The sequence below is a fragment of the Scleropages formosus genome, chromosome 18 (genome assembly GCF_900964775.1).
Source record: "Scleropages formosus chromosome 18, fSclFor1.1, whole genome shotgun sequence".
Taxonomy (NCBI): Eukaryota; Metazoa; Chordata; class Actinopteri; order Osteoglossiformes; family Osteoglossidae; genus Scleropages; species Scleropages formosus.
Window position 1 is genome coordinate 23,795,733 of NC_041823.1, and position 19,346 is coordinate 23,815,078.

At 42.5% G+C, this 19,346-nt stretch overlaps 1 protein-coding gene across 1 annotated transcript; it reads left to right on the top strand.

Annotated features, from left to right (window-relative positions):
- Nucleotides 1-6,339: 6,339 nt before the first annotated feature.
- Nucleotides 6,340-7,476, top strand: irgq2 (immunity-related GTPase family, q2). Its single transcript, XM_018726900.2, has one exon. The coding sequence runs from the start codon at nt 6,340-6,342 to the stop codon at nt 7,474-7,476; it is 1,137 nt and encodes a 378-aa protein (XP_018582416.1).
- Nucleotides 7,477-19,346: the final 11,870 nt, after the last annotated feature.

Consider the following 19,346-nt stretch of genomic DNA (forward strand, 5'->3'; position numbering starts at 1 on the left):
CCAGCCTTGCGCCCTGTGGTGCTGGGTTAGGCTCAGGCTCTCCGCGACCCTGTTTGGGACAAGCGGTTCAGAAAATGCGTGTGTGGGTATGTGTGTATTTTCAGTTATTTATTTAATAACAGAGGGGGGCGTGGTAGCGCAGTGGGTTGGACCAGGTCCTGCTCTCCGGTGGGTCTGGGGTTCGAGTCCCGCTTGGGGTGCCTTGCGACGGACTGGCGTCCCGTCCTGGGTGTGTCCCCTCCCCCTCTGGCCTTATGCCCTGTGTTGCCGGGTTAGGCTCCGGTTCCCCGCGACCCCGTATGGGACGAGTGGTTCTGAAAATGTGTGTGTGTATTTAATAACAAAAACAGAATAAGGAGATTAACTGTGTTGGATGCTAAGTGTAGGGAAATGGTGTGTTTTAAGATATTCTGCTTTATTTCTACTATTTAAGTTACTATTCATTCAACTGACTACTTCATTGTTGATAGGACTGAAACAAATTATTTGTTTCTGCACTGAATTACTGATGTCTATAGACTGAGTCCCTGGCTGTAAAGAACTTTTTCAAGCGTTTTTTAGGTGGAAAAAATATTTTGGTAACCATTTTATAAGTGTTTAATAGTTAAATTCTCTCAATAGAAATCACACACACACTCACACACTCACACACACACACACACACACACACACACACACATTTTCAGAACCGCTTGTCCCATACGGGGTCACGGGGGAACCGGAGCCTACCCGGTAACACAGGGCGTAAGGCCGGAGGGGTAGGGGACACACCCAGGACGGGACGCCAGTCCGCCGCAAGGCACTCCAAGCGGGACTCGAGCCCCAGACCCACTGGAGAGCAGGACCCGGTCCAACCCACTGCGCCACCGTGCCCCCCTCCAATCTCAATTACCTTTCTACAAATTAAAGAATCTAAACAGGTATAGTTGTGAGCTTTGCAGTTGAGTGGTTAAAATCATTGAAATTAAATGATATTAGAAAATGCTGTTAAAAAAATCTTGAACCATTTGATGGAAGTGGCTCATTTTTACACTGTACAGGAATTGAATTCTGACAATGTTATCCTGAAAAGTAGTTGCACTGGAACAGTCAGATTAAGCAAATCTGAACAATAAAGGTAAAGTACAATTTTATTAATTCAGTGGAATATAAATTGCTTTGATGTAAGTCTGTCCCCTAAGCAGTGTGTAGTTTTTCAAATCAGTTATGTCTGAGTGCAACAGGTTATAAGTAAATACTGTATATAAATAAGAAAATTTGAGGATTTTCTATCTGTTTGTGTCAAATGGCTGATGTCTGGGTAGCAAAGTAATTTTACAGTCACAAATGTGTTAAATAGCAGATAGAAAAATAGGTGATTTTTAATCTGACTGAAGGAAATTGGTACTGGAGTGTTCTGGCAAATTCCATCAGAGATGTCTAGATCACGAGAATATGCAGCCTGCCTCTTACTTTGGTGTTAATACTAGGATAAGTAATGGGATCATCTTTTCTGTGAAGGTCTTATTGTTGCATATTTTAGGTTGCCTGTAGTATTGCTGCCACATCATTGTTTGGGATTCATACAGTGAATAACTCAGACACCTGTGTAAAAAATAAAGCTGTACAAGAGGCCGCATGGTGCCACCTTGGGCAGCCTTGTGGATTGACAGCCAAGGTGCCTTCTATGTGCAGTTTGCTTGTTTTCTCCCTGTTTATGCAGAATCCTAATACATGTTGAAGTGTCCACACACTGGGTGTGTGTATTGTGTCTTCCTTGAATGGCCTGATATTCTGTGCAGGGCTGAATAAATGAAGGGTATATGAAGATATGTATATAAAAAGGTTCTCACTGCCCACAACCCTCCACTCAGGTGTGGATTCTGGATTCTGAAGATTAATTAATAGCTGTATTGGTACAGGCACTTCATGAAACTTTCAAAAAATTATGCTTCACATATTTTTATGAGTTACTGATTTTTTTTTTATGCTGGAGAACACATGTCATTTTAAATAAACTGCCAGTCTGCTGTGAGGAAGGCTGACTTCATACCAGCCTATGCGTCCCATCTCTCACTAGGCCTCCTGGCTCCAACTGAAACCTGGATCACCCCTGACAACACAGTGACACCTGCAGCCCTCTACACTAACTTCTCTTTCTCCCACACCCCTCGTCCCTCTGGCAGAGGTGGAGGCACAGGTCTGCTCATCTTTCCCCAGTGGGAATATTTTTTTATTGCTCTCCACCTGCATGACCTGTCCTCATTTGAATTGCATGTTTTCTTTAACACTGCCCAAATCACCCTTGTTGTGGATGTTCTTTATCGCCCTCCTGGCTGCTTCCTGGATGACCTTGACATCTTGTTGAGCTCTCTGCCAGGGAACAACACTCCATTGATTCTCCTGGGTGACTTCAACCTGCATGTCGAGGACATTCATGCAAGTGGCCTTCTGTCACTCTTACAGTCCTTCGAGCTCTCACAGTCTTAGTCCCCTGCTACTCACAAAGAAGGCAATTGCCTTGACCTTGTCTTTTCCTGTAACCATGGCTGTCCTGTCCTCTCTGTTACTCCATTGCATTTCTCTGATCACTTTATCTCCTTCCAACCCTGCCTCACAACTAATCCCTCTCCTTTCTCTGCACCCATTGTCACCATCCACTGTAACTTAAAATCTCTCTTGCTTCCCTGCCTTGCCCCTCCCTTTTGCTGCACAATTCTCTGATCTATCAACAGACAATGCCACTGAGGTTTTCCTCTCTGTCCTATCTTCCTTTCTTGACTCTATCTGTCCACTATCTTCCAGACCAGTAAGCCCCAGTGCCACCCCATGGCTGACTGAAACATTACATGCTAATAGGACCAAACTCTGGGCTGCAGAGCAAAGATGGCTAAAATCCAAGACTTGCACGGACCTGGATGTCTACAAAGGACTCTTAGCTCTTCATTTCACCTCTGGTAAAGAAACCCTCTCTGGGTCCTAACTCAGTCTAAAACTACAGGCCAGTCTCTCTCCTGTCTTCCTGTCTAAAACTGTAGAATGGGTGGCCTGTGATCAACTACGTGAATTCCTCACCTGGAACCATCTCCTTGATGGAAGTCAGTCTGGATTCAAAGTTGGTCACTCCACGGAGACAGCGCTCCTGGCAGTGGCTGATGCTCTCCAGTTGGCTAGAGTGGCCTGCCTGTCCTCGGTCCTCATCTTCCTTGATCTATCTGCAACATTCGACATTGTCCAGCACCAAATTCTACTCTCCTCTCTTAGTCAGCTTGGGATCAAAGGAATGGCACTAAGATGGTTTGAGTCCTACCTATCAGATAGATCCTATCAAGTGGTCTGGTGGGGTTTCTGTTCCTCTCTTCTGCTTCTCTCAACTGGTGTCCTGCAGGGCTCGGTACTAGGCCCTCTGCTCTTATCGATCTACACCTCCTCCCTCGACAATCATCACTTCCCATGGCTTCAAATACCACTGCTATGCTGATGATACCCAACTCTTCTTCTCCTTTCCACCTAGAGCATCAGACATTTCCGCGCACATCGCTGCCTGCCTGTCGGACATCTCTGCATGGATGTCTGATCACTACCTCCAACACAATCTCTCCATAACAGAGATCCAACACCACCCAGCTGGTCTATCTTCCTGTCACAATCTCTCAATCAAATTGGACAACTAACTCATTTTACCTACCTCATTGGTTAAGAGAATAGGAGTGATGATCGACTCTAGTCTATCTTTCTCTCAGCACATCAAAGCCACAACCCAGACCTGCAGATACATCCTGCATAACATCCGCAGAATTCATCATTACCTCACAACTGACTCTGCCCAACTTCTTGTCCAGGCCATGGTGACATCCCATCTGGACTACTGCAGCTCTCTCCTGTCTGATCTTCCCGCTACTGCCATCAAACCTTGGGTTCATAACCTACCTGCCTGTCCTCCGTCCGTCTGTTGTCATGACAATGGTGCATATGGTGGAAAGAAACAAACTATCTGTAGTTAATAATCACACACCTGCAACTATATCTGTCTTTCTCCAAATGTAATGCACAGATTGTGTTTTCTATGAGATGTATGTCGCTTTGGAGAAAAGCGTATGCTAAATGAATAAATGTAGTAATACTGTAATTAATCTGATCAGATCTAAGGCACCTGTTTTTCAAATGCTTGTAGTTTCCTTGGTATTGCAACTAGTGCTGTTGTGCATCTGTATGGGCCTGTTCATGCAGAAAAGGATTAGAGAAAGGATTATAGGATTAGACTGCAAGTCCTCACAAGAGAGGACACAGATGACCTCAGCAGCACGGTATCTGCTATTTTCAATACAACAAGTGACTAGTGGCTATCTGGATTTACCCTGTTCTAAGATCATCTGTTTGTGCTTTTTAAAACTCAAGAGCAGAAGTGGATACAAGACTTAAATCTGAAGGTGAGCAAAGACATAAGAAACTGAGAAACTGATGTGTCCAATATGAATAGAGAACAAAAATATGTAGAGGTGCCTATGTCTGCAAAAGAAATAACACCAGTGTTGGTGGTTTTTGTATTAGAATATACAGGGACGTAAGAATATGCTCCAACAAATTCCATAAGCAAGCAAAATCCATCGCATTTCTGTTAACAAGGTTATATTTGTGTTTAAAAAAATTTAAAATTTAATGCATCATTACAAATTAGTTTGTGTTAATCAATTAAGCACAAACAGGAAGGTATGACAGCTAGATAATTATTTAAAGCATATCACAATCAATTTATTTTCAATTTCTAACACTCAACCTTTGACAAATTTACTTGTTTTGTGGAACAAGACTATGCTGACAGAGCTTCTGGAACTCTTAGGCGGGGTGAGATGTTACAGATAGAAGAATCAGAACTGGTCCTTCACTGTGTTTTACTTCAGGGCAAATCTCTTTTCACACCTACAGCTTCTTATCAGTTCTCAATCAGGGGCTGAAAGAGCAGAGATTGTTTATGGTAACTAGGTGTATGGGCTATGGTGACATGGTTACCAGCATGGTAAGCAGGTGTGTTTGTTGGTGTGTGTTTGCATAATGTTACATAAATAATAAAGGTAATGCTCAACACTAGACTGATCATATATTCTGTATATGCATATGTGCTTTGTCTTTCCATCTTCTACACACCATTAGGGTAACAGCAGCACCTTCTACTGTGTCCTTAAATACCTCTCAAGATTTTTAAATATACAGATATGAAGTTCACCCAATTTGTTCTGAAGATCGGTTTTCAGAAATCTTCTGTGTAAACAGTTTAATCAGTATACGTTTTACCTCTGGAAGTGTGTGTATGTATATATAATTTTTAAACATTATAATGTTTTACTGCCTTCCCTAATCCGCTATTACAGAGAGACTGGCAATAACGTTGCAAGGTAAGTTGGTATGTTTTATGTTTAAAAAGAGAAACTTATACAAATCCTTTTCTGCGGTTTAATTCTGCTGCTATTTTGACTGATCCTGAAGCATAGAACATAAATATTTGTTTCAAAATTATAAAAGGTAGCAAATGTTTTCCTTTCAAAATTTTTGGGCAAGGTACTTAACCTCAAGAAATTGATCCAGCAAGATCACCCAGCTGTATAAATGGGTGAATAATAGTAGGTATCTTAACATTGTAAGCTGCTTTGATATCAGACAAATGAATGAATATAAGCAGTGCAGGTGTTAAAGTCATAACCTTACAACCTAAAGGTTATCAGTTGAAGCTTCTCTTGATACTGCTGGAAATCCAACTATAAGGTATTCATTTAATATATATTTATTTTCAAACAAATACTTCAGACTAAATCAAAGTGCATTCCACCAACATGTCAGATGTAAAGATGCAATTTTTTTTTTTTTATTTGTAATGCAGTTCAAGTTTACGGAACAGATAGAAGAGAAGCTGATCTGAAAGAAAATGTATTTTGAATCCCTTCTTGAATGCTGAAAGGAATTCAGCAGCCATTCCACCACATTATACCTAGAACTGTGAGCCTTTGGGTTTTTGTTTTGGACCTCTTGTGAATGGTACCATCAAGTGGCTAGAGATTCACCTAATCTGAAGTGTTCTGGTTACAATACGCAACTATATATACAGAAAACATTCCTAGGATTAAAGTAACTACTGCTGCACTAACATTAGTGCTGCAACTATTGAAAATATATCTAGACAGTTTTGAGTAAAGGGGAACAACATGTATTGGTACAAAAACTTAACCCCCTTTCAACTTTAACTGATATTCATTTAAACCCCTTTCAGCTTTAACTGATGTTCATGTTTATTTCAATTAAAATGGATTGCATACAAGCAGAGTTTTTCTGTTTCATGATAGTCAGATCAAAATCTTTGGAGAAGTCATGGCTGATGTGATTAAGAGTCTGAAGGTGCTGGAAGTTCTGAAGGAGTCCATGGATAAAAACAAGCTGTCAGAGGTTAAGGATGCTGTGGAGGACCTCCTTCTAAGTAGGGTCAACATTGCTGTGATAGGGGAGAGAGGAGCAGAGAAAGCTGCCTTCATCAACTCCCTGCGAGGGCTGGGGCCTGAGGATGAGGAGGCTGTAAAGACATCTTCCCCCACCCCTCCTGATCAGCTGGCAATGTATGTCAGTCCAAAACACTCGGACTTTCGAGTATGGGATCTTCCAGCTGTCCCCACTGATGCATCATTTGACCCAGAAGAATACATGGGGCGGGTGAGACTCCTACGTTTCAACTCTGTCATTATGACATTTTCTCAAAGCCTCCATCCCAATGATACCATCATCTGGAGGGAAGCTAGAGCACTCCAGAAGGAAACTGTGTACTTTGCACTGTTAGCCTCTGAAAAGGAATCAGTGGAAGTTCTGGCAGCCAGACGACAGTCCAGCCTGGATGTGCTGAAGGCTCAAGGTGTGGGTTCACAGAAAGTCTATATGGTACATGTTTCTGCCTTGGAAAAACTGGACTTCCCAGCTCTGCTAGAGCAGATGGAGCTTGACCTTCAGGAAATAAAGGCTAATGCTCTGCTCATTGCCTTGCCTGCCCTCTCCATTCCTGTTGTTCAACGGAAGAAAGATGCTTTTAAGGCGGTGATTTGGGCAGCTGCATCCCTCTCTGGGGGGGTCTCAGCCATCCCTGTGCCATTGGTCTCTTCCATGGTGGACTCCAGCCTGGCTGTTCGGATCTTGGATAAGGCGAGACAATCACTGGGTCTGGATGACAAGTCAATTGAGAGGCTGGCAAGGCAGCGGGGGAAGGACAGTATACATTTAAAGATGCTGCGCAGCTGTAACCTTTCTGTAGAAGTGACCAAAGGGGAGGTGAAGAAGCGGCTGTTGGCAGCTGAAAAGGAGAAGCCCTCTAACTCATGGCTGATGGAGATGGCCCTCCCACACACTGCGAAATCTGCCAGCCGCTCCTTTGTAGCCATGTTACTCGCGCTCACTAGAGCCATAGATGAGATGGGGGCAGATGCAGAGAAGGTTGTAGCTGCTGTGGTTGGAGAGGAAAAGTAGAAGTATGCACTGTTCTCCAGCTAACCTTTGTGTTTTTCTACAATATTAGTGGAGATATTCATTGCTCTTTGCACCAAGCTGTTGAAAACATTTGGCTGAGACATGCATACCAGCCCCAGCATTGTCAAGAATTTGGATATTAACCCAACATGCTACCTGAACCTTTTCCGTCTTATGTTGAGCAGCTAGGTTCTGTAAGTTGTTCTTCTGTGACATCAAATTTACTCATTCTGGACACCTGTGAGAGCAACATCAGCTACTGATCATCTATACTATACTGATCACCAGTTCACCTGAAACACAGGTCTTTGGAACATAAAAGGAAACTGGAATTCTGAGAGGAAACCCATTTGGAAACCAATGCAAACATGGAGAGAATGTGCAAACAATGTTTTTCAGCCATTCATTGATCTGAAAAAACCCTGTGTGTTTGTTTTTGGTCACAGCTGAGCTTTTGGTTAATTTACAGTTATAGCTGTGGATTGAATCATTTCCATGATTCATACCTCACTTAACGAAAAGCAAGTGAGGGAGACAGTGTTTTTTCATTTGCATTAAATTGGACTTTTCATGGTCTTCCTGCCATGCTAGAGGGCTGCCAGGATTAGCAGCTCTGCATTTATATGTTCAGCACCTTAAGAAATGTTTAATTTATTTTTGTCAGGCACAATGCACAGACACTGTTGGAAAGTGCTTGTCCAAAGGGGGATTGTAGTGCATGGGAGCCTAACCCAGCAGCATAGGGGAAGGGGGGACACCTTGGATGGAACACCAGCCCATTGCAAGGCACCCCAAGTAAGACTCAAGCTCCAGGCCCACCAGAGGGGGGACCCAGCCAAGCACGCTGTGCCACTGCGCCCCCTGTACAGCCACAATCCAGAATAGTACAAATTAGCGCCTAACCACTTTTATAACTTGATCATTTCAGGGTTGCAGTGATCAATAACAGAGGAAACAGGTAGTAGTGTAGTGGTTAGAGCTACTGCCTTCAAACCCACAGGCTGTAGGTTTGAATCTTACCTGTAGTTGTAATACCCTTGAGCAAGGTATTTACCTTGAATGGTTCCAGTAGAAATTTTCCCACTTGTATAAATAGGTAATTAATTGCAGGTACATTAACATTGTAAGTCACTTTGGAGAAAAGCATCAGTTGAATGAATAAATGTAAACTTCCTGCAGTAACACATGGTATGGGACATAAAATCATTACAGGGTTATTCTACATACATATTTTTAATATATATTTTTGAATAATCAGATCCTGCTCCCACCTTGCTACACCAAAATCTCTAGGTGTTATGCTTTGGGCATGTTTCTTTTGTCATGTGCTTTGGATAAAAACATTAGCTAAGTGAATAGAATAAGTTGCACAACGTATTACTAGAATTATGTATGTATTCTAAGTTAAAATTAAATGAGTTTTCCACATTAAATGACTACCTGGAATTGTCATGGGTATGGACCTTGTAATTTAGAGAAAAAAGATTTTAACATTCTTAAAAAGAAAGAATAAAGTGGCTATTGCATTACTATGAGAAACAAATCTGCTTAAATTGAGTATATAGAACTGAACAAGGACTGGGTTGGTCAAGGTTACTTTTCTTTTAGCTTTAACAAAAGAGGAACATCCTTATTATTTCAAGGTTATTTATGCATGTACATTGTAAGAGACGAAGCAGGAGACAGGAGATGCAGTCGCCCGTAGCTGTGGGCTTTTATTTGCTAGACAGCGGAGAAGGACGGAGATGGGAAAGGGGAGCAGGGAACAGGTAGGGAAGGGCTTCGTGCAGGCTGGGAGAGTAGGGTCGATCGGGGCAAGGGCTTCGTGTCAGGGAACGGGTCGGCAGTCGTCTCGGTGTGGTTCTCCTCCTTGGTCTCTTCCCCCGTACTGCTAGGCACTGGGGAAGAAATAGGGGATGAAATCGGGGATGAAATTAACCCCAACTGTGGCTGCTTTAATCCCGTCTCCGCCCCCTCCCCGGGCAGCCTTGGCGTGCTACATACATCTTTATAGGGTGTTTCTGGGGATATCTGAGCTGTGCTTTAAGGCCAGTCCAATTTATTCTGGCAACATGACAAGATTAGTGTTCCTTCAGTTGTTCAAAAGATTGACAAGAAAATGTTTGATTTGGTCCTCTGCATATTCCTGTTAAACCACCGCCTGAATTTTGTTTTTGACTGAGATACAGAACATGGTTTGGTTACTTGTACACATTTGGAAAGAAAATACATTTTATTCATATGGTCCTCCCCAGACTCTGCAAATAATATGACATTGACTGAAGTGTCTTAACTTGTCTCTACTAGAAAAGTTAATCACCTTATGGATGATGTGAAGGAACTTTTTGGAAGATTTGGTCATCCTTCTGCAACTTCTAAGACAGTGCTGTACAATTACCCCTGCTAAATATAACTTTTGTGCTTGTGTTCATTTATGTAACTCTATGAATTTACTTTCTTTGTATACTGTTTATTTCTGTTGTTAAGACCCAGTTCTGTTATGTAAACAAAAAATTAAACAAATTTGATATATCCTTGGCTCAACTTTGATTGATAGCTGTAGTCATATACAACCCCAGGCAGTTTTACAGAGTTCATTCATTATCGGTAACCCCATTGTAGGCTCAGAGTGGTCTGGAACCTACTTCCAGAAGCAGATGGTGTACGAGCACAGGTTATTTATAGTCACCAATTCACCTGAACCACACCTTTTTAGAGTGTACGACTGAACCCACGTGAACTCCACACAGACAGAACCAGAGCTGAACCCATCTACAAACCCATATACCACGAGCTATGAGGCTGTGCCATGGTTTACATTAGTTTCTATTAAAATATATAAGAATTCCCCTGTTCCATTTCCTACTCTCTTTTGAGAACATTTGAACCTTCCATTTTCTGACCCAGATGGCAGTTTGGGAGTTTAAACAGGGTTCCGACACCTAACTGCCACTGACATGTACAAGTCCAGATTTAATTGTGAAGGAGAAAAAGAATCACTGGTTGTAGCAGGGTCGCATCACAGCCTACACCACACTATCCCTACAGTCTGGACCGGACCATACGGAGTTCTGGGCCCCCTGAAAAATATTGATGTGGGCCCCCACCGCCCTCCACCACCCTCCACCCATATCATATACAGTATAAGATATGGGCAAGGAGCGCCACATCTACGGTGCTCTAGGGACCCTCTAGACATCTTTAGAATGGGGTTGTGGGTCAGATGATGCCACAGTCAAATCTGTTGCTGCAGGACATATTATTTTAAAAGTTTAATATTATCACTCTGACACAGTCTATTTACTTGTAACAGAACATGGAAATGTTGTTAACACTTTTACTTCAAAGTTAAATGTTTATAGAAATATTTAATCAAATACAACGGCATTATGCCATCAATAACTTCATATGAAACGTTTAAAGTCCTCAAGCAATTATTCAAGACAAACTAATAAAATAATAACAAAAGACAGGAAATCAATAAAATAATAAAACAAATTTAAAAAAGGTAGCAGCAATATAATACAAAGTCTTTCCACTCAGTCTGGTGTGTCACAGCTGAAGTTAAAATTCAGAAATTGAAAAGAATGAGGTCAAATGTAAAATAAAACCACTAAATTACTCGTCTTCATTTTTGATGAAAACAACCTGGTTCTGGGGGAAGCGATGACGCAAAGGGTTTGGCCAGGACCTGCTCTCCAGTGGGTCTAAGGTTTGAGTGCTTGGGGTGCCTTGTGACGGACTGGTGTCCTGTCCTGGGTGTGTCCCCTCCCCCTCCAGCCTTACGCCCTGTGTTGCCGGGTTAGGCTCCAGTTCGCCTCAACCCTCTGCTTGGGAGAAAAGGTTTCAGACAATGTGTGTGATAATATGGTACTGGATGATATATTATTAAATAAAGCTAATAAATGTATCCATCCAAGAGAAACGAGTTGTATTCACGTTTTCTTGACAATATTGTTACCTTAATCTTAAAACATACCACATCAGCAGCCGACAGGTCTGTAATCCTTGTGACACGATGCATAACCACTTTTTTTTCCGCGTGTTATAGAAACCAACTCTATTTACAAATGGGAACTTTGACTATGCATCATTCGGTCAGTGTGCGCCAATACAGTAATGAGAAAATTATGCGACAGTAGCAGCAGGGGGACATGGGCGGGTGGCAGCTCTAGGTGTCCTGTTCACGCGAAAGTAAATCACCAGGCAGCACAATGATCTGTTCACGGCATTCCATGAAGGACATCCCTACAGTACACTAACCTATCTTGTTAAAGGATGTCTTGATAGACTGGGATCCAGTAGTTCTCCTGGCCTCCCTCTCCTTCTTTTCATTATGTTTTTGGTACCCAGATTTATGTTTTTTCCCAACATTTTCAATCACTCAGTCTCCTGTTCATCCACTGTAACTTCACTTCTAACTTCAACTGTTTTCAGATCAGCCTCGAGTTCGATTGGTGATCTTCACTAACTGGGGTGGGACTTACCATTTTTTTGGGGTCCTCTGCTGTTTGACTGAGCTGAAAAAATTAATAACCATCGGACTAAACCATTTTTAGGGCGAGGAGAGGAAAGATTTGGAAAACTTCTTCCATGAAATTGCATATTTTTGTGGTTTTCATTAAACTCTCAGGCATACAAGCTGAAGCTGTAATATATATATATATATATATATATATATATATACAATAATTATTCAAAGATTAGGTGCCTATATAGCCTAACTACTGGATTTAGTGGGCCTCCCATTACCTTAAGTTTGAGTAGGAAATGTATAATATTAATAGTTGGCTTATGGGTAAATTGTTAATAAAGTGTTCAACCAGTGGGGACACTTCTGGGGAAAATGATGTGGTGACCGTGTTTGCCAGCGCAAAGAAAAAGAAAGCCTGGAGGCGCTAAGCTGGTTGGGAAGAGTGGCTTGAGGCGCAGCAGGTCCTTACGGAAATGGGGTGCTCAGATCTAAAGCATTATTTTCCTGTGTGCTGGTGTTCCAGTAGAACATTCATTATGAACACTGTCTGTGCGTCCTTCTTCACCCCAGAGCACCGCGCGCTGCTGTATAATGACCCCTCGTGCAGCGTGTACTTATAAGTGCACAGTAGGTTACAAACCGTAAAGAGCTAGGTAGGGCTAAAACAATGAACGCAGGACAAGAAGACACAGTGTATTCTCACAAAGGAGAAAAATGAAACACGGATTTGTGAATAGGACTTGAACATGGTGCTGTGACGAAATACCATACTAGAGCACTGGAGCTGGACTGGAGCACTAAAGGCAGGAGTACATTTACATTTACTCATTTAGCAGATGCTTTTCTCCAAAGCAATGCACATCTCATAGAATTTACAATTTGTGCATTACCTTAGGAGAAAGAGCCATACCTGGAGATGTGTGATTCTTAAGTAAATTAGTTTGTTTCATATGCACCAATGTTCATCAGTAAAACTGAAGAAAACTTTACCACAATATTGACGATTCCTAATCACCTACCTAGTTTTTTTTTTTAAGATACATATAAACATTTATGTTACATTGAGAGGGGGTGCGGTGGCGCAGTGGGTTGGACTGGGTCCTCCTCTCTGGTGGGTCTGCGGTTCAAGTCCCGCTTGGGGTACCTTGCGGCGGACTGGCATCCCGTCCTGGGTGTGTCCCCTCCCCTTCTGGCCATACGCCCTGTGTTACCGGGTAGGCTCCGGTTCCCCACGACCCCGTATGGGACACGCGGTTCTGAAAATGTGTGTGTGTGTGTGTTACATTGAAGGAGTGGCTGTGAAAAGGATTTATCTGATCATGAATATTACATGATCTTAGTTCAGGGGTGAAGTGAGTCTGGAAGAGATGAGTTTTAAGACCCTTTTTAAGTGTGGACAAAGATTCAGCAATTTTGAGGGAGAGGGGAAGGTCGTTCTACAACAACAGAGCCAGAACCGAGAACCTCCCTGCTTTACTTTTCGTGCGTAGAACCACCATGCGGGCAAATGTGAAAGAGTGTAACAGTCTGGTGGGGTGTAGTGAATGATAAAGTCTTCTAGATAGCTTAGAGCAATTCTATTGATGCATTTGAAAGCCATAACCACGGTCTTAAATTTGATCCGAGCAGCTATAGGAAGCCAATGCAGAGAAACAGGTGGAGGAGATACTGTACATGGGAATGCTTTGGCAAGTCAAACACAATTCGGGCAGCAGCATTCCATATCAGCTCTAGAGGTCTAATGGCAGTAGCAAGAAGGCCTGACAGGAGACAATTGCAATAGTCCAGACGGGATGTCATCATGGCCTGGGTAAGTAGTTGGGCAGAGTCGGTTATGAGGTAAGGGCAGATCCTGTGGATGATATGCAGGATGTAGGTCCAGACTGTGGCTTCAATGTGTTGAGAGAAAGAGAATCTTGAATCAATCATCGCTCTTGAATCAATCAATCATCAGACTTTTAGCCGAGGAGGTAAACAAAATGTGTGAGTTGTCCAGTTTGATTGAGAGATCATGATGGGAAGACAGGCCAGATGGGAGGTGTAGGATCTCTGTTTTGGGTGTTTCTGAGGAGACAGGAGAGGCACTCGGGACTAGAACATAAACACCTATAGAACAAAACTTGATACATAGACAACTGAAGTTCTCTAGGAAATAAAGGGAACACTAATTAAGAATCCACAATCTATCTTTGGCTGCTTGGTCCCTTTACACCTCACTAACCACCAGATTGTGAACAGATGCATGGGTCTGGGCTAGTCGCACTGAGTGGCACCTCCTCTGGCCCTGTGGGTTGTGATAACTCCTCGGTTTTGGGAGGCATCAGTTTGTAAGGAGAGAGGTGAGGTTCCTAGGGAAGGGCAGGGGTGGGAGGGGGGGTCCCTGACTTCCCCTTAAAATTTGATTGCCTTATTTTCGCGCAGCACTGCTTCTGTCTGGCAGCTCCCCTGGAACACCCACACCAGCATTTGGTTCGCCTCTGGCTCTCTTTCCCATTGTGACATTTGGTGAATTCGTGGTCCAATGTTGGAGCAAAGGCTGAGTCTCTGCCAGGCCACTATAAACAGATGGTGAAATGGAGTAAGATTATTCTGGCAGACACTGGCACAAGTACCCTCCTCAAGCACAAAGTGTTATATAATGCTTTGTTGGAGAGGAGGGGAATGCGAGTGATGTTGGGCCTTGGGGAAGACATTTGGGCCCGAATTCAGCCAAAGGGGCTCGACAATAGGCTGCAGGATTTAAACTGGCAGTGCCTCCATGAAAGATTACCTCTAATGGAGAAACTTTATAGGTACGGGTTGACCGGACGTCCCGACTGCCCGCGACCCCAGTGTTTAAGTGTGGAAACGATTAAACACGTTTTTTGGGATTGCGGTTATGCCTGGACAGTCTGGTCACTGGTCAAGCCCTTCTGCGGGGAGTTAGACGGCGAGATGGCATTGACTTTTGATGATATCATGAAGGGGCTGTCCCTCAAGGTAAATGAAGCAACCTCTGGTAGGATATGGTTGATTTTGAGTTTGACAAAGAGAGAATTGTGGAATGCATGCATTAACCTTGTCTGAAAGGGGTTGAAAATGGGAACCTATGGTGTCTTTTTGAAAATCCAAACTGAACTGAAGTTCAGGACATAGCAGGATGTGATTGCCTGGGGCTACCACGAGGAAAAGGACAGATGGAAAGGCCTTGTGGAAAAATGTGCCTGAAGCTCTGAGGATGGACGTCTACTTTATGGAACTGCACACACACACACACACACACACACACACACACACACACACACACACACACACACACACACACACACACATTTTCAGAACCGCTTGTCCCATATGGGGTCGCGGGGGAACTGCATTCTTTTAAAACATATTGTACTTTCTTGTATCCTACCCCCTTGTATATTTATTTCCTTTTATATTTATTTGTTTAATTTTTGTGGATTTTATAGTATCTTATTTACAGATTTTAGTAGTCTTGTTTTACATTTACATTACATTTTGTGTAACGGCTTTTTAGTAAGCCTTCTTGACCAACTGTAGGAAATCTGGTTTTGGATTTGTTTGGTTGTAAATTTGTTGATTGTTTTTAATTGTGTATTGTATTAATAACTTTATTAAATAAAATTTATTTAAAAAAAAAAAAAAACACTCCTCGGTTTTTCTCTAGAGCTCTGAAAGCAGTGACAATAAAATTAAACCCAAGACAGAGTAAAAGAGCAAAAAAAAATTTATTCAAACAAAATAATAACAGATGATTCCTGATCACATTCCTACAATTTTTTTTTTGGAGATACACAAGCATTTATGTACAATACAGAAGTAACGGATGTGTAAAGGCTTATCCGGACATGATCGTAATGTTATGGTGCATGATCTTAAGAGCGCATGGGCGAAGGGAGTCTGGAAGAGTTTTCTGACCCTTTTTAAATGTGGATAGAGTTTCAACAGTTCTGAGTGAGAGGGGGAGATCTTCCCACCACAACAGAGCCAGAACCGGAACCTCCATGCTTTACCTTTTGTGCACGGGACCACCAAGTGGGCAGAAGTAGAACAGCAAAACAGTAGGGTTAGGGTTTAGCAGTTGATCAAGTCTTGTAAATAGCTGGGAGCAATTCTATTGTTGCATTTGTAGGCAATAACCAGGGTCTTAAATTTGATCCGGGCAGCTATAGGAAGCCAGTGCAGAGAAATGAGTAGAGGAGATACATGGGAATGCTTCGGTACATCAAAGACAACTCAGGCAGCAGCATTCTGTATCAGCTCTAGAGGTCTGATGGCAGTAAAAGGAAAGCCAGACAGGAGAGAGTTGCAGTAGTCCAGATGGGATGTCACCATGGCCTGGACAAGAAGTTGGACAGAGTCAGTTGTGAGGTTAGGACGGATCCTGTGGATGTTATGCAGGATGTATCTGCAGGTCCGAGTTGTGGTTTCAATGTACTGAGAGAGTGATAGACTTGAGTCAATCATCACCCCCAGACTTTTAAGCGAGGAGGTAGGAAAAATGCATGAGTTCTCCAGTTTGATTGAGGGATCATGACAGGAAGACAGGCCAGCTCGGAGGTGTAGGATCTTTGTTTTGGAGAGATTGAGTTGGAGGTGGTGACCAAACGTCCATGCAGAGATGTCTGACAGGTAGGCAGCGATGCGCGCAGAAATGTCTGATGAAGAAAAGCTGGGTATCATCAGCGTACCATTGGTATTTGAATCCATGGAGGGGAATGACAAGGCCCGATGGAAGAGTTATAGATCGAGAAGAGAAGAGGACCCAGTACCGAGCCCTGTGGGACACCAATTGAGAGAGGCAGAAGAGAAGAGTGGGAGCTCTGCCAGACCACTTAGTGGGATCTGTCAGATAAGTAGGACTGAAACCATCGTAGTGCTGCTCCTTTGATCTCAAGCTGACTAAGAGAGGAGAGTAGAATTTTGTGGTTGACTGTGTTGAACGCTGCAGACAGATCAAGTAGGATAAGGACCGAGCACAGGCAGGCTGCTCTAGCTGACTTGGAGAGCATCAGACACTGCCAGGAGAGCTGTCTCCGTGGACTGACGAACTTTGAATCCAGACTGACATCCATCGAGGAAGTGGTTCTGGGTGAGGAATTCAAGTAGTTCAGCACAGGCCACCCATTCTAGAGTTTTAGACAGAAAGGAGAGGAAAAAGGCTGGTCTGTAGTTTTGGACTAAGTTGGGGACCAATGATGGTTTCTTTAACAGAGGTGAAATGAGAGGAGTTCTGAAGGCAGATGGGAAGCAGCCAGAGGAGAGAGAGGAGTTGAGGATTTTAGAGATGAAGGTGGAGAGTTGTGGGGAGATGGTCTGTAGGAGCGACGATGGGATTGGATCAAGCGAGCAGGTGGTGGCTCTGTGTGATATCAGGAGGTCTGAGATTTCAGATTCGGAAAGTTGCTTGAATTTAGGGAGCGTGACTTTGCAGGGGGGTCAAGCACGAACTGGGCAGGGTGATGCTGAGAATTTGTCCATGACTTTGTTTCTGAAAAACAAAGCAGTGTCATCAGCAGTGACAGAAGAAGGAGGAGGGGGCAGCAGAGGACACAGAAGAGATGAGAAGCTGGCAAAGAGCCTGTGTGGTTTTTTAGTTGCAGGCTGTATTTTGTTGTGGAAGAAGGTAGTTTCTGCTGAGAAGAAGACAGAATGAAAAATAGTTAAAAGTTGAAAAGTGAACGAAAAGCAGAAACGTCTCTGTTTTGAGTGATGTAACAGAATACCAGAACAATCTCAACCACACCAGTTTCTTTTTGTAAAATGATGGCAATGCATTCATATCTACTGTGACAATGAACATATGAAACGTACTACGCAGCACAGGATTTATGCAGAGGGTCAGGATGGACACGGCATGTGAAGATAGCACGAGAAATGGGTCACCACATGGAGCTTACTGGATATTTGACACAACAAAACAATGGAAGAAAGACACGCAAAGCTGTTCACGATGAACATTTGTTAAAACACCAGCAAATAGCGCAAGGTATCAGCGAGTACACAATGACTATAGTGTCAGCTGGTTAGAAATGGTGCCTTTTAATCAAATGGTTGCAGGTTTAAGTCTCACCTCCTGCTGTAATATCCTTGAGTAAGGTTCGTACCCTAAATTGCTCCAGTACAAAAATACCCAGCTGTATTTGGTCTTTTTGGACCAAAGGTTGTAGGTTTGAGTCTCACCTCTGGTTCTAATGTCCTTGAGCAAGTTACAAAATTACCCAGCTATATAACTGTAAATGACTTAGGGTTGTAAGTTGCTTTGTTGAAAAAGCATCAGCTAAATGAATAAATGTAAATATAGAGCTTTCACCCCCCCCAGGTGCTCTTCTCCTTATAGTCCTTAAGATTCCCCTCTGCAATTGCACAACTCTTGTACAATTTCCCACAGTTTCCGTTATTTACAACAATTTACAATAACATCTGTTCCTGCTTGATTTTAGGGGAATTGTCCTCCACTTATGATGGAATTCTGTCATTAGTCCAAAATGCTCTTATACCATGTTATATGAACCATAACAATATAGTATAAACTCTATTTTATGGTGAAACTCTATGTCTATGGAGAAGTGTTATTCACACTTTATGGTTTCTAGTTGCTTGTGCTTTCAGTGTATTACAGTTTTGATTGTTTACTTACTCTGCGACACAGTATCATGTTTACTCATACTATGGTTTCCTTTTAGTGCAGCTTCAAGTGTCTCTTTCCCTTTCTGGCCCTGAGATGCTGAGATAGGTCTGGACTGTTCATGCAGCTCAGCTACTACATTCAGAAGTGATATTCATATGGATAAATATATGTTTTGGATATTTTTTCCAGCAAAATTATAACTGAACAAACACATTTGTAGTCATCTGCAAAATTTAAGCGAATAAATGTATAATATTTGCTTAAATAACTAATCTAAGCTGCGACTTTACTGTGAGCCTCATCTGATTGATTGTGTTACTCACAAAAAGGTTTAACATAAAATTTAACAGTGAACTATGTTGTTTCTCCTAAGGCATCAAAACTCAGTACCGGATTGAGGACACAAGGTTTGGTTCAGTGCCCTTAAAGATATTTCTCTTCTTGGAAGAACAGTCACTTTTGAGCTTTGTTTCAAAACAGGATCGTTAACTGAAGCACTTGGAAGCCCAGCTGCCTTTTCAGATGACAGAGCACTCTTCTGAAAAATGTTTGATTTGGGGGAAGTGAGACTCCATTCCCATCTACAGTATGGGGTTAAAAATAAGGTAATACCTCCCCTCACCCATCTGCATACACATTTTCTATTCTTTTCATTTTTTGCATGGTTGAGCATGCAAATAATGTTCTGTGCAATAGAGTTCTGCTTTTGTCCATGTTGCATTTTATTGAGAAATACAGAAGACACAGGAGCTCAGCTCAAGAATG